Below are 13,407 nucleotides of genomic sequence, written 5' to 3'. Positions count from 1 at the left end.
TAGCATAAGAATATTTCTTTTAGAAAAATATATATGCTCATTTACTTGGTACCCACCTAATGCTTTTTCATGGTTGCCTGATAGGATTTACAGTCTGAAAGGACTGTTATATCTAAAGGATTGATTTTGTCCGTCATGTGTAGGGCAGTGCTAATGTGGCAATCATTTCTACATTAAAATAATATTTCCAGACAGATTTTAAAATGAGATAAGTTACAAAACAGTTTGTGCACTGTGATCCCTTTTTGCAAAATGAAAATCAATGCATAATATACAGCAAAATATTAACATTGACTTTGAGAGGGGTGAGATTACAGGTGATTTTTATTTCATTTACGCGTATTTTTATTTTCTAATTCTTCAATCCCAGCTCAAGCCAAAAAAAGAGAGAGAGAGGTGGTGGGAAGGTAATTATCACAGAACCTGAAAACAGATGTATGTAAACCTTCGAAGGAGCAAAAGGAGGAAGATCCTGAAGAAGATCCTGAAGGTTCTCTGTGAAAGATGCAGCTACAAAATGGATGACCCTGTCTCAGCTCAGGCTCCTCAGCAGAAGCATCAGGAGAACTGCAGCGATTAGTATACAGAGGGTGCAGACTGTAGGTACCATGATCTCCGTCATGATCTGCATGTAACTTAGAAAAGGCTCTGCGGAGGGGGAGAGAGCAACATGGCAGATGAGAATGTGGTCATTTTGGCGAATGCAGCTTCATCCTGAAAGCTTCAGTTGTCTGGATAAACTTGGAAAATGGCATCATCACACTGCTAATTATTCTCATTTGCTATAAAAGAGAACCTGGTAAATTAAATGTTATAAAAAAATTATGTGAGGGCTTTGTAAGATATTTCAGAAAATATGGATTAAGAATGCTTAAATTTGGTTCTTCCATAGGTACTGTAATAAAGTCTAAATGTATGTCAGTGCTAGTGCTTACTCAGAATATTAGCAGCCATATTCCTCAGTTTCTATAATTCTCTTTGGGGGGATTTAGGAAAGAAAATTCCTTGGAAAACATTTGCATCCTTTCAAAAATGTTTATTGTATATCTTAAGAGGTATAGGAATTTCTGAATTGAAAATTTTCATGGTCATTCTTAACACAGCTAAACAGTCTTTAAGAGTTAAATGATAAGCATATTTCAAGTGCATTAACGTTGTAGTGGACATTTACGAAATACCTGCTTTTAAGTTTTGTGCCAGGCACCCTTGGTTACCGAGATAAATAAGGCACAGGCCCAATTCTCATGGAGCTCATGGGCTCAACAGTAAATTCTACATCATGTCTCTACATTAAGTTTATTTTAGTTTAATGGAATATACATCTTTAATATTTGCCTGATTATTTAGATGAGGTGGGAGGGGACAGTGGTATATTGGCCTGTAAAAATAGTTGAATTGGTAGGATTTGGTCTAGCATTTTCCACCTCTGATACCACATGGAAGATGAATTCATTAAAACAGGAAGTGTATTTCTCTGGTTGCCCTTATATAGAGAGAAAGACAAAATTCAAAGAAACAAATGATATGCGTTGGCATTTCTTGATGCATGGTTACATCCTGGTTATTCTACATCTCTGATCCTTTTAGATCCTGTTGCATTAGAAATGCCTTCTGTGAGAGCAGGGACCTTGTTGTTTATTGCTATGTCCCCAGGGCTTAAAACACCCTTGAGTCAATAGTGACTGCTTCATAATTACTTGCTGAATGAGTGAATATAATATCTAGAGTGTTTGATTTTTCTTCATTCCATTTGGTATAATGGTTGAATTTCTCCCTCCTTCCAACAAAGCCCACTATAACACAATAGTAGATTTATAAATTTACAGTATGATTCAGAATCGAACTAGAGTAGATAAATTTATAAATAGTAGATTTATAAATTTACAGTATGATTCAGAATCAAACTAGAGTAGATATTTCTTTTTCATGGTAGATTTTTTTTTTTTTTTTTTTTTTTTCTGGTACATGGGCCTCTCACTGTTGTGGCCTCTCCCGTTGCGGAACACAGGCTCTGGACGCGCAGGCTCAGCAGCCATGGTTCACGGGTGCAGCCACTCCGCGGCATGTGGGATCTTCCTGGACCGGGGCACGAACCCGTGTCCCCTGCATCGGCAGGCGGACTCTCAACCACTGCGCCACCAGGGAAGCCCATGGTAGATTTTTAAAACATTTTAAGTGCTGATAGAAATTTGACATTGCTTCAAAGTAAAGGAAAGTCCATTTCTAATCATGTGATTTTGGAAGATTGACTTAAGGTGGGTCCACATTTTGAGATTTTGGTAATACCATTGCGTACGTAATTACATGGTTTAATTATCAAAGAATTAAACTCACCTGCAGCAAGCATCTGGTTGTTGATAGAGCAAGTTTCCAAGGCTTTGAGGTACCAACTTTCCACCTAATAAAAACCCACTTGATAAGTTGTCTTAAACTAGTTTTTTGCTGTTTGAAATCATGTTTGGAATAATATGGGGTAAGAAATATATTTTTTTAATCTGCTCGTAGTTTAAATCAGTTAATAGTTATTGAATGCCTGTGTGCATCATTGTGAGGGAGCCAAAGAACAGTTTTTATTCTTAAGCTTATAATCTAGCTATCTTTTTCTAATAATGCAATTACTGTCTTTTCTAGTAATGCAAAACTAGTGAATACCTGATAGTTATCAGTCACTGCTTCTATTTATAGTCCCACTAGGCTCACTCTAAAGAATGTGGATAAACAAATGAGTTTTTTTTTTAATTAAGACACTCTAAATTACAACTTATATTCCCTGCCATTAGGTGCAGCAGCATACAGAATAGAGAGCTGACAGAAAAATTTGTAGGTTATTGAAAATGGGAGGTTTTAAAGGATTTTTTAAATTATTACTTTGAATCTCATTTTGGAACCAGTGCATTTGCATCACTGTACAATTTGGTGGGAAAAGAAGTGAAGATTATACGGTCATTATATATTCAATTTACTTAACTTTTCATGTATGTTGAAGAATAGGTAGTATTTGTTTGCATTAAGATACAACATTTAGGATAACATTTAAATCACAGTTTCTGTTGACTGGCATAACCTAAAGTAAACAGGACTCCTGCATAACCCTAGTCTGCCCTTAATGCTCTGTGTGCTAGGATTGCATTTTACAGTGTCCTTACCCCATTCTAAGCAAACAAGCAGAGAGGTGGTGAAAGGGAAAGAAACAATGGGCCCACTTGCCAAACTCTACACCCCAGCTACCTAGCTCTTCTAAAATCCAGAATGAGTAACACTGATAATTATTCCTACCTCTTGAGGATTGGGAAACCCATTGGCAGTGATAATCTTCTTGTAATATTCAACTGAAGCCTTTGGATAGCGCGGCCTATTTTTCTTGTTGAAATCGACATAGTAGAATCCATATCTATCTGAGTATCCTCTCTCCCATTCAAACTTATCCAACAGAGACCAGGAAGTATACCCTTTTATATTAGCACCATCTTTGATAGCTGCAAAGACATTCCATTTTTAATATATTTCATTTTCTTGGAAAAATAGTATTGCGAAGATAATCTTAAATGTTTTCATCTATGAGATTTAGAAACACGTTTTAGTCAATCGTGTATTATCAGATTTTGCCCAAGTTAAATAGAAAGATATGTGAAGACCGTTTGTATCTCACCTTTTAGCATTTCATTTGTGTATCCTTTAAGGTATTGAATTCTCCACTCATCACATAATTGGGTACAGTGTAGTTTTTGAGATGCTCCATTTTCTGTCACATATATGGGTGGATTGCCGTATTGAGTCTGAAACGAATCATGGGAACACATATTGAAAGCTGCCATATTCTAATTGGGTGTGTTTAGCGTTTAGTAGATGCCACTTAACATGTTTATTTAGAGATGAGTGTAGGCAGGAGGCAAGTTCATATAGAAGAATATATTTCTTGACAAAGCATCATTTTAGAGAAAATATGCTTCAGGTCTTGTTCTTTCCCACATGTTCCAGTACAGGTGAGAAGAGCAGCAAAATAACTAAATATGAGATAAGAATTTTAAAGTTTTATATATAAATATGTATATTATATATATACATATATAGTCATATGAAATATGTGCATATTATATTACATGAATATAATTTATATAATGTATAACAACAATGTATATGATCTATATATATGATTATTCATAGTAGGCATTCATCATTTTTTTTTTTTTTGGCCATGCTGTGCGGCATGCAGGATCTTACTTCCCTAACCAGGGATCAAACCCGTGCCCCTTGCGATGGAAGCACCGAGTCTTAACCACTGGACCACTAGAGAAGTCCACATTAGTCTTTCTTGTTGTTTTCTTTCTTTCTTTCTTTTCTAGTCTTTCTTTAAGGCCTATATCGAGTAGCTTCTGAAGTATAAGTAACTGGGTTTTTTAATTAACTTTAAAATGTAGGCACCTGAGCTTATACTATAAGAACATGAATTCAGGTAAAAAATGTCCTTTAGCTTAATGTAATAATCACCTGAGCAAAGTTGAGAAGCCTCCTAAATCCCCATGGCACGGAATGTAGCCATTTAGACCCCAGATCAGGCCAGTTTGGGTCAACCAGTTCAACTAGGTCACGATCGTTCTGGTAGCTGGGCCCCTGGCGAGAGGGGTAGTTCCTTTCTGTGATGTACCGAGTCGTAAAATGACCTAATCCCAAGAAATCAGATGTGCCTTTAATGTAGCTCTTTTCCTGGAGTGAGAACACCGGTAACCTCGACATATCCAGGCCTTGCTCTGCACTCTTTCTTCCTAATGAGAGAAGAAAATAGAATTTAACCAAGTTTTATTTTCTCACAATCATTCTCTTGTCATGTACCATGATGATACTGGCATGTTGACATGAAAGCTGTTATCCAGATCCTGGGCTTTGGAATTCATCTGTGTGGAAATTATGACCTTAGCCTTTCAAACTGGAATTTTGACATTTGAAAGCTAGCCAAAAATTTTTAAGTTTATGTTGCTTAAAAGTAATATTTTTACAGATTACTCAGTAACGTGTGTGGACAATTGTGTAGCTATCTGGAAAAAAGAACTAGGTTATTCCTTACATCAAAAATTGGTAATTTTGCTTGCCTCTGGGAAGGGAAATGGAGGAGGCCAGTGGTAGCGTGCGGAGAGACACGGTCACGTTCAGGCCTTGTTGTAGTGTAAGCTAACATCACCTCTGTGTTGGGCAATGTCCTATCTTTCAAAATTGTAAAAGTGTGTGTCCTTTCACCGACCAATTCTAAATCTGCTTATCCTACACTTTACTCATGTAAAAGGATGTATGTACAAGGATCTTCATTACAGATTGAGTAGCAAAAGATTAGAAGCACCCTGAAGGTCTGTCAGGAGAGACTGGTTAAAAACATGATGGGATATCCATCAGTATCACATTATGCAGTCATGAGAATGAATAAGGCAGTGCTTCATACACGACAAGGACGAGCGCCAAGACGGATGCTCAAGTGAAACAAAGATGCAGAGTGTTGCATACATACAGTACATGCAAGTATATACACATACCGAGCAGCAGTGTTCTTGCGCACACGTGCACAATGCATCTCTGGAAGTGTACTTCCTTCTGGGGAGGATAGGAGCAGTGGGTGGGGGAGGGAAGGAAGCTTAACTTTTTTCACTTTTTTGTACTTCAAAACATGTGAAACATGTCCTTGTATAATCTATGCAAAAAAAGTTTTAAATCAATGTATAAAGAGAAGTAACATTTTTATGAGTTGATCTAAAATGTAGCCATAAAAATGTTTCCAAAGAGACTGCTGGCTTAGATTAAATGAGTGAAAAGATTGCATTATTAAATTCCTTTAAATTATTAGCATGTTATTACTTTCAGTTACATGTAGTAACTTGAGAAAAACCACAGGAATTGTCACTGTAGTGTCTACTACAATAGCCACTCAGCATATGTGGCTACTGGAATATGGCTAATGTGACTGCAGCTTCAACTCAGGCACACTGAAGGATTGAATTTTTAATTTTGTTTAATTTGAATTTGAATAGACACAAATGGCTACAGACTGTCATATTGAACAGCACAGATAGGGGACATGGAGAACATTTCCATGATCACCAAAAGTTCTATTGGACAGCACTCGTCTAGAATTACCTTTCTTCATATATTTATTGTGAATGAAGGGCTGCTTCTGAGATGCCTGGAAGTAATTTGTGAATGAGATTTCAGGCAGAATGCTTTCACTACTAAAGAAAATACTAATTGTCTTATTTGTCAGTTATACTTAATAATGCTGAAACAAAAGAAAAAGAAAAGAAAAAGAAAAAACTACTTAAAGGATCCTTCTTTCCACATTGTATAAGGGAAAAATTGAGCCCTGTTCCCACTTGAATTATCATAGAGTTGGAGTTGGTGGGGTCTGGGATTATTGGCTTTAAGCCCAAGAATTGTTCTATGATAGGTAATCAATTTGGCTTTTTAGTACAATCTTGTAGCGCCTGCAGTGGCCTCTGAGGGTCCCAAGAGAGCAAACAGCATGTGAATGATGGGGTGTGTCTGCAGGAATGTTCCATATGGGCATTGTCCCATTGTGAGGGCTTTTTCCTTACGCATCTTGAGGAAATCATTCTCAAGATTTTGAGTGTATGTGTACAGAACATATCACAGAACTGGTTATCGTCAAAAGATTTTTAGAGATTATTTTGTCTAATCCCTTCATTTTTAGGTGATAAGACTGAGACAGGACGAGGTGAAGCACCTTGCTCAGAATCACTCACTGGTTAGTGGCAGAGTTGGAATTAGAACTTGCTGCCTCCTATTCCAGACAAGTCTTGATAAATGGTGCTTTAGAAAGGGAAATTTTTGAAATGTTGAAATGTTGAAACGTTCTTAGTCAAACATCTAAAATAGCCTTGATGTATGAGATATAGCCTATTTCACTGTCATCCTTGTCTTTTTTAGGGAGGAGTGGGCTGATACCTCTGAATCACAGTTATATGTTTAGATTCCTAGAGCCAGACACTGCTGGTTGCCTACCCAATAGACCCCTGCCTGTCTTCTTCCATGCCCTCTTTTCTCATCCCCTTCCAAAGGGCCACATCCTTTCTGGGAGCCTTGACCCCTCCCCAGGCTCTGAGGCTCTCTAGCCCTGGTGGTCTAGGGCACCTTGGGGCATTTGACAATTCTGTCCCTTGAGGCACAGCGGGAAGTCAGCTGGGAGTAGATGCTGTTTCCTGGGAAGATTTTCCTTGTTCTTAAAAACAGATATGATAGTACTGTTCCCTTTTCTTCTGCCTCAGGGTGTTGATGTGTAAAGGTGATGCCTGGAGCTGCTACAGCCATCTTGTGGCCTTGGGGAGTGGCTGATGAGCTAGCTAAAAGTGCCAGAGTGGAAAGATGGACTGAGTCTGGGTTCTCAAAGACAACCCTGAGGGCTGGATTAATTAGCTGGGGATTATCCTTTTCTGGATTTCAGGTGAGATGATAAATCTCCTACTTTTCAAGCCATTTTATTTGGAGTTTTCTGTTATGTGGCAGTTAAAAGCATTGAAATTAATACAGCCTTGTGAGCTCTGTCTTTATTCTCTGACACTGTGGAAACTAGAGCTTGGAAAGTATTTCTCAAGTGGCAGAAAGAACCAGCAATAGGACTGACTCCACCCATGACTGTGTCTTTGACTTCTCACTCCTACTTCACTACAGTTGGATGGAGTGGAGTGGGGAGGAGACAGGAGAACAGAACACAAAAGAGAGCAGCCTAGAGAATTGCTAAGTTTTTTCCCCTGGATTCTGAAATTCTCAATTTCTGGGTCTAGGAATTTGTTTGGATGTCCCCCACCCTCCCAGTTTGAATAATCAGTTCTAAACTCTTTGGGAGCTGGCTTATCCCTCGAGTGCCTCGCCCAAACCAACCCAGTGTGTTCTTCTATCCCCCTGCCTTTTGGTCATTTCACTTGAGCTCAATACCGTTGCTGTGGTATCTGGAGTCTTAAAAACGTGACGTGGCTCACCGATATGGTCCTTCATGACTTGTGGGTAGTCACCGGCGTAAATGGGGTTGGCAAACCAGCCCAGGCAGAACTGTAGGTATCTCTCGGCAGCCTCTATGTCCTTGGGGTTACTAATGTCCACAGGTTCCCCCCAGTCGCAGTTTAATGAAATCCCCACCAGACCTTATAAGAAGAGAGAGAAAAGGGGGTGGCACGCAGTGACATTGCTCCTCTGGTCACCCGTCTGTTCTCAGCGCACATGGTGGCGGGGCTCACCTTGCTGCTTGCTGCGCCATGTGTTGTTGTAGGAGTGCCAGGCTTGGGCATGGGCCTGGAAGAGAAAGGAGCCCATCGGAGATGTCTGCCTCATTCATTTCTCTCCTCCCTTTCAACCCAGGGTGGCCTTTCTCTCCTTCCTAACTCTAGAGATCATTTTTTTTTTTTTTTTTTTTTTTTTTTTTTTGCGGTACGCGGGCCTCTCCCTGTTGTGGCCTCTCCCATTGCGGAGCACAGGCTCCGGACGCGCAGGCTCAGCGGCCACGGCTCACGGGCCCAGCCGCTCTGCGGCACGTGGGATACTCCCGGACCAGGGCACGAACCCGTGTCCCCTGCATCGGCAGGCGGACTCTCAACCACTGCGCCACCAGGGAAGCCCTAGAGATCATTTTAAGTCCTATGCTTTTCATGAGTCCAGCCTTGATTAGCCTAATCCATAGTCTCCCTTCCTCTGACCTCCATTTTCTTTGTGCTGTGGAGGAAACTTGCTCTAAATCTGGCATAAACACATAAGCCACCACACTGTGTTATTTATTGTTTCTAAGATTTTTGCTAATGTGTCTTGTTTCGTTCCTGGTTGTCCTCTGTAGTAACTAGGCAGTGCTTTCAGCATAGGTGCTCAGGAAGTTAGGAAAATATAATACCAAGCATCTGGAACAGTCTTGAGAAACAGAATCCAAAATGTGCCAACCTGCCTTCTCTCCATGTTCTCTCCCAGGGACCCACTGATATATTCAGAGCCCTGCCCTTTAAATAGTCAGTTTAAGAAACCCTAAGCCAAATAGGGAAAGATGAGAAAGTTCTCTTGCTGACATGAATTTGAGGATCTGGTATGTCCCCAGTGATCCCCTGCCTGCCCGCCTGATCAGATTGTCCACCTTCTGTTGAGAGTCCATTGGGGCCATCATGCCTCACACCCCTGTTCCCCAGTCATCATCACCTGGACCCTCATATATGTCCTGGAATGTGACCAACCCCCCCGCTGCTTCTCAAGCCTTTCCAATAGCCTTGTAATTCGCCCGTCGTTATCTCCTCTCAATGTCCCCCTCAATTTCTGCCCTAACTGAGCCTGACTGCCCCTAAAGACCGCAGCCACGGCAGCTCTTTCCAGCAGACGCCATTTTTTCCCCTCACACCCCACACACCTTAGGAGAGTGCCTGTCTTGCTCTTTGTTGCTGCTTCCAAACTACTTCTCTTTCCTCCTTCAAAAACTCCAGGTCCTTTGAAGTCCATGCTATCAGACAAGCACTCCTAACCCCTTCCTGCTGCTGTCATTCACCAACCTCCAGTTACTTCTGCTCGGTCACTGAAGATGCTAGCCCCTAGCTCACTGTCATCCCCCCACTTCCTCCTGTCACCATTCCTCACAAAAGAGTTTAGACCTGTAGGTGACAGTTTTCACATGCATGTGCTCCAGCCCCTTGGCTAGATTGCAAGCGCTATAGGGAGCAGTCACGCTGTCATCTGGGCTGCAGTGTCCAGCAGAGTCCTGGATGGCAGGACACTACCTCATAGATCCTCATGGAAGGGAAGGGGACCATGTTAAGGTGAGGTGGCAGACGACTGGGCTCAGACTCGGGCCCTGGGGTGGGCTCAGCTGTCACTGGGACTCACCCTTCCACCTTGAACCCAGCCTTCACTCCCAGAAGGACCCACTTCACCTTAATGACGTGATGTGCCGCCTTGTATAGGCCCGTGCCATGGAGCTTCAGTCCAGGTGCGTGGTGGCCCGTCTCGTAGCCTTTTTCTGCCATTGTCTGCAGGGATGGCAAGTGGGGACCACAGGACCCGTGAGAAATGACAGGGTACACTCCTGCCTGGAAAGTGGGTTTTCCCACCTGGAGGGGGGCCTTGCTTACCCGAGGGTCACTGAAAGTGACCCAGTGCTTCACCCGGTCCCCAAAGGCCTCGAAGCATAGGCTGGCGTAATCACTGAAGTAGTTGGCTGTGCTCACGTTCTGCCACCCGCCATAGTTGACCTGGAGCAGCTGCAAACAGAGGGGTGGAGAGAGAAGCAGGTGCCCCACCCTCTAAAGCATGGATAGTATTCCATCTTCTCCCCATCACCTCCCTGAAGCCAATGTCTTGTCCTCTGACCTCCCACCACCCTGTGTCACAGAGAGATACATAAGCGGCTCCTCTGCCAGCTGGGCCGTGATACCACAGAGCCTTGTTGAACGAATGAAAAAAACTGCTTGAATAGTGATGTCTAACTGTGAGGTTCTTAAGCATGTTGAGGCTTTATGGAAATCACTTGGGAGGGGGCGCTCGTATATGAGCACATACAGTTCTAACAACCTGGGGGAGAAAAGGCTAAACAAACTTGCTCATTATTCCATCAACTCTTACTCAAAAGATGCTTCTTTCTTTATAGTCTGAGTTGTCGTTTCCAGGCCAAATGTTTTGGAAAACATCAAAATCTGCGCTTACCACTTATTACAAACATCAGTTAAACCAGTGGGACCTCTCCGCCGTGGGTAAGTTGGGAGATTTCTTCTTCACTCCCTGCCATCTTCCTGTCCCGAGCCAGAGCCCAGACCCCAGCCTTTACCTCCACCTTGGCAACCCCAAGTGCCCAGATCAGGCTCCCTCCTGCTGAGCTGAGCTCCCCTTGGGCCTCTGAGCCTGCGCAGCCTCACCTGTGGGAGATCCCAGTGGTGCAGGGTCACGATGGGGGTGATGTTGCTGTTCAGAAGGGCGTCAATGAAGTCACTGTAGAATTGGATTCCCTTCTTGTTCACCCCGTCAGCTGAAGGCGAAATAAAAGGGGGGACTTGATGAGAAAGGACCTTGGCCTTGACCTTCTGTAGTGCACTATTCCTGGGCCCTGGAGCTTTCTGTAGCCCTGAAGGCGCCCTCAGCCCACCAGCACTCGGGTCTCAGATGGTGGAATAGCTACTGCTGGGAGCCCAGCTACCTGCAGAACCCGTGAGAGCTGCTGCTGGGGAAACTGTGCTCATGGGCTGTTCTCGCCGCCCAGGACTCTCTGGTGTCCCCATAAAGCCAGCGCGGCCAAAAGGGGCCACTCCTGGGCTGGGGCAGTGAGGCCTTAGCTCACCTCGCACACCCGTGGGCAGGAGCCGGGGCCAGGACAGGGAGAACCGGTAGTGGCTGACGTGCAGCTCCCTCAGCAGAGCGACGTCCTCCTGTGCAGACAGAGGTGGTGGGTGCGGGGCAGGGTCAGCCGGACCCCACTAAGGCCCCTCCTGTACGTACGCTTCATCTACGCAACAGGTGTGACGCCACCTGCCCCCGCTTACGCCTGGGGCTATGCCAGGAGTCAAGTAAAATGCAGGATATGAGGATGCTTTGAGAAATCCATCAGGGTGATGGATCCCCAATCCAGAGAGGAAAGTGGGTGCTGAGCAAAGGGACAGAGGATGAGCTGGTCCCGCTCTTCCCACAGGGGGCCCATTCCCATGCAGGGACCAGGGGTTCAGGCTACTGTGGCCTGTAGGCCCTGGGGTCATGGCCTCAGCCCTTCAGCTGCCCATCGCTTAGACTAAGGCACTGGCTCAGGTGGGGCCCAACTTTCCTTTCCTCCTTCATCCACCTTCCCACATCCTGGCACTCCCTCCCCAAGCCCCAGTCACCACCGACCCCTCCCCGCTTGGCTGCACTGGGACTGGGGATGTTTAGCAGAGCACTTGGTTGACATTGTCACTCGGGTTCCCCCAATATGTCTGTCACCTCCCAACTCTCCCTAGGTGATGCTCAATCATACACACACATGCACACCCATCACTCACCTGGACCTTGTAGTAGCCGTTACAGGCCACGTCTGCAGTCTCCTCCCCAAGCACATTCCCTTTCCTACTGTGCGTGAAGGTGTCCCAGATGCTGGGCCCTTTCCCGTCCTGGTCCCAGGCACCCTCAGTCTGGAAGGCGGAACTGCCCACGCCCCAGGTGAAGCCTGCAAATGGAGACCCCAAGCTGGGCTCTGAGTCCCCTCCCACTCCCCACCCAGTACTGGGACCCTGGGCTGTGCCTCCCTGGCCACAAGGCAAGCCCCCTCCCCAGCAGCCTGCCCTGTCTCCCTAGGAGTGGGAGCATGTGTGGTAGGGCGGGGAGAGGGGGGGAGACACAATACGTTAAAAGCATTCATCTGTACCATTTTAGCTCTGATTTGCATTTACTATCTATACAGTAACTTTAAAAAAATTCTGTTAGGAACTTCTTTTATTTCAGAACAACTACATGGAGTTATTTTCCCCATCCTACCTGTAAGGAAGCTGAAACACCAAACTCCTTGACAAGTCAGCCAAGGTAGGCAATCTGACAGACAAATGGACAGACGGACAGACCAACGGAGGAGTGGACATACCAAGTGGGAAGGTTCCATAGTAGAAGGAGCCCTCTTCTAGGGATTCCTTCCTGGTGGCCCCCAGCCTGGACACCAGCAGTAGCACCCACCAAAGAGTGACAGCCCTCACTGGCTTCATGGCTCCCGGCTCTCCCCCATACCTGAAAAAGCACATCTGACAGGTGTAGGCCCATGCAGCCAGGGCTTGGGGGGGAAGATCCTGGCTTTGGGGAAAAAGGAGGGGAGGAGGTGGGACGGGGTGGAGGCGCTTTATCTAGAGAAGCGTTGGTTCTTCTGGGGTCAGCTAGTCCCTGGCTTTGCTGGGACCCACCAGCACAGGCTGAGGCTGTTCTCCAGATAGGATTCCCAAGTTAAACACTAAGGAGGACAAAGACCGGGCATGAGGAACTCTGGGTCTGATAGGCAACGCTTCAAACCACCCCTGTCCCTATCTTATGGGGGAGACCCAGCCTATACCCTGTGATGGCCTCAGTCTGATGGGGAAACCACTCTGCCTTAGGGACGCTCCAGTCTGATGGGGCTGGCAGGACAACCCACAGAGCCCCTGCAGCACCCCACCTACACACTGTGGCCTATGCAAAGAGACAGACCCCTCCCCAAGCCGGGGGTCATGAGCAGGGTCACCATCCCAGGGTCTTCTGTCCTAAGGGTCAGGGCAATTCCCTTTCCCTGGGCTCCCCTCTCTGATGCCAGCCTAGCCAGCTTACCCAGGATTGTCCTCGGTCCCAGACACCCCCAGAGTAGCAGCTGGTGGCCAGAGCACTGTCAGACTGACCCCCTCAGGGCCTGTGCGCCCCCCCCCCAAGAGCAGAGCCTCAGCCCAGCGAAGGCTCTGGTTGGGGGCGTGACCA

At 45.1% G+C, this 13,407-nt stretch overlaps 2 protein-coding genes across 3 annotated transcripts in view; one reads left to right on the top strand and one right to left on the bottom strand.

Annotated features, from left to right (window-relative positions):
* ZWILCH (zwilch kinetochore protein) overlaps window positions 1-498 on the top strand; it is a 38,797-nt gene extending 38,299 nt beyond the window's left edge. For both annotated transcript variants that reach the window (XM_060003720.1, XM_060003719.1), the window contains exon 19: window positions 371-498. The gene's annotated coding sequence lies outside the window, so the exon portion shown is untranslated. The remainder of the gene's footprint in view (window positions 1-370) is intronic.
* Window positions 499-517: 19 nt separating this feature from the next.
* LCTL (lactase like) lies at window positions 518-12,674 on the bottom strand. Its single transcript, XM_060003721.1, has 13 exons — window positions 12,557-12,674; window positions 11,982-12,145; window positions 11,291-11,378; window positions 10,872-10,981; window positions 10,092-10,220; window positions 9,894-9,989; window positions 8,232-8,286; window positions 7,977-8,138; window positions 4,489-4,763; window positions 3,650-3,776; window positions 3,277-3,476; window positions 2,335-2,398; window positions 518-648 (listed from the first exon to the last, which is right to left on the bottom strand). Exons 1-13 carry the CDS (start codon window positions 12,672-12,674, stop codon window positions 533-535), a joined length of 1,704 nt encoding a protein of 567 aa, XP_059859704.1. The 3' UTR covers window positions 518-532.
* Window positions 12,675-13,407: the final 733 nt, after the last annotated feature.

The sequence above is a fragment of the Delphinus delphis genome, chromosome 2, assembly GCF_949987515.2.
Source record: "Delphinus delphis chromosome 2, mDelDel1.2, whole genome shotgun sequence".
NCBI lineage: Eukaryota > Metazoa > Chordata > Mammalia > Artiodactyla > Delphinidae > Delphinus > Delphinus delphis.
This window is presented reverse-complemented; position numbering and strand designations above follow the sequence as displayed.

Bases quoted from the DNA above. Each gene is read 5' to 3' on its own strand.
- LCTL (XM_060003721.1), bottom strand. From the start codon at position 12,674: ATGAAGCCAGTGAGGGCTGTCACTCTTTGGTGGGTGCTACTGCTGGTG. The intron at 8,139-8,231 runs GTGAGCCCCGCC...TCTTCTTATAAG, and splicing joins ATGGCGCAGCAAGCAGCAAG to GTCTGGTGGGGATTTCATTA. The intron at 3,777-4,488 runs GTGATTATTACA...GATTCGTTTCAG, and splicing joins GGCTTCTCAACTTTGCTCAG to ACTCAATACGGCAATCCACC.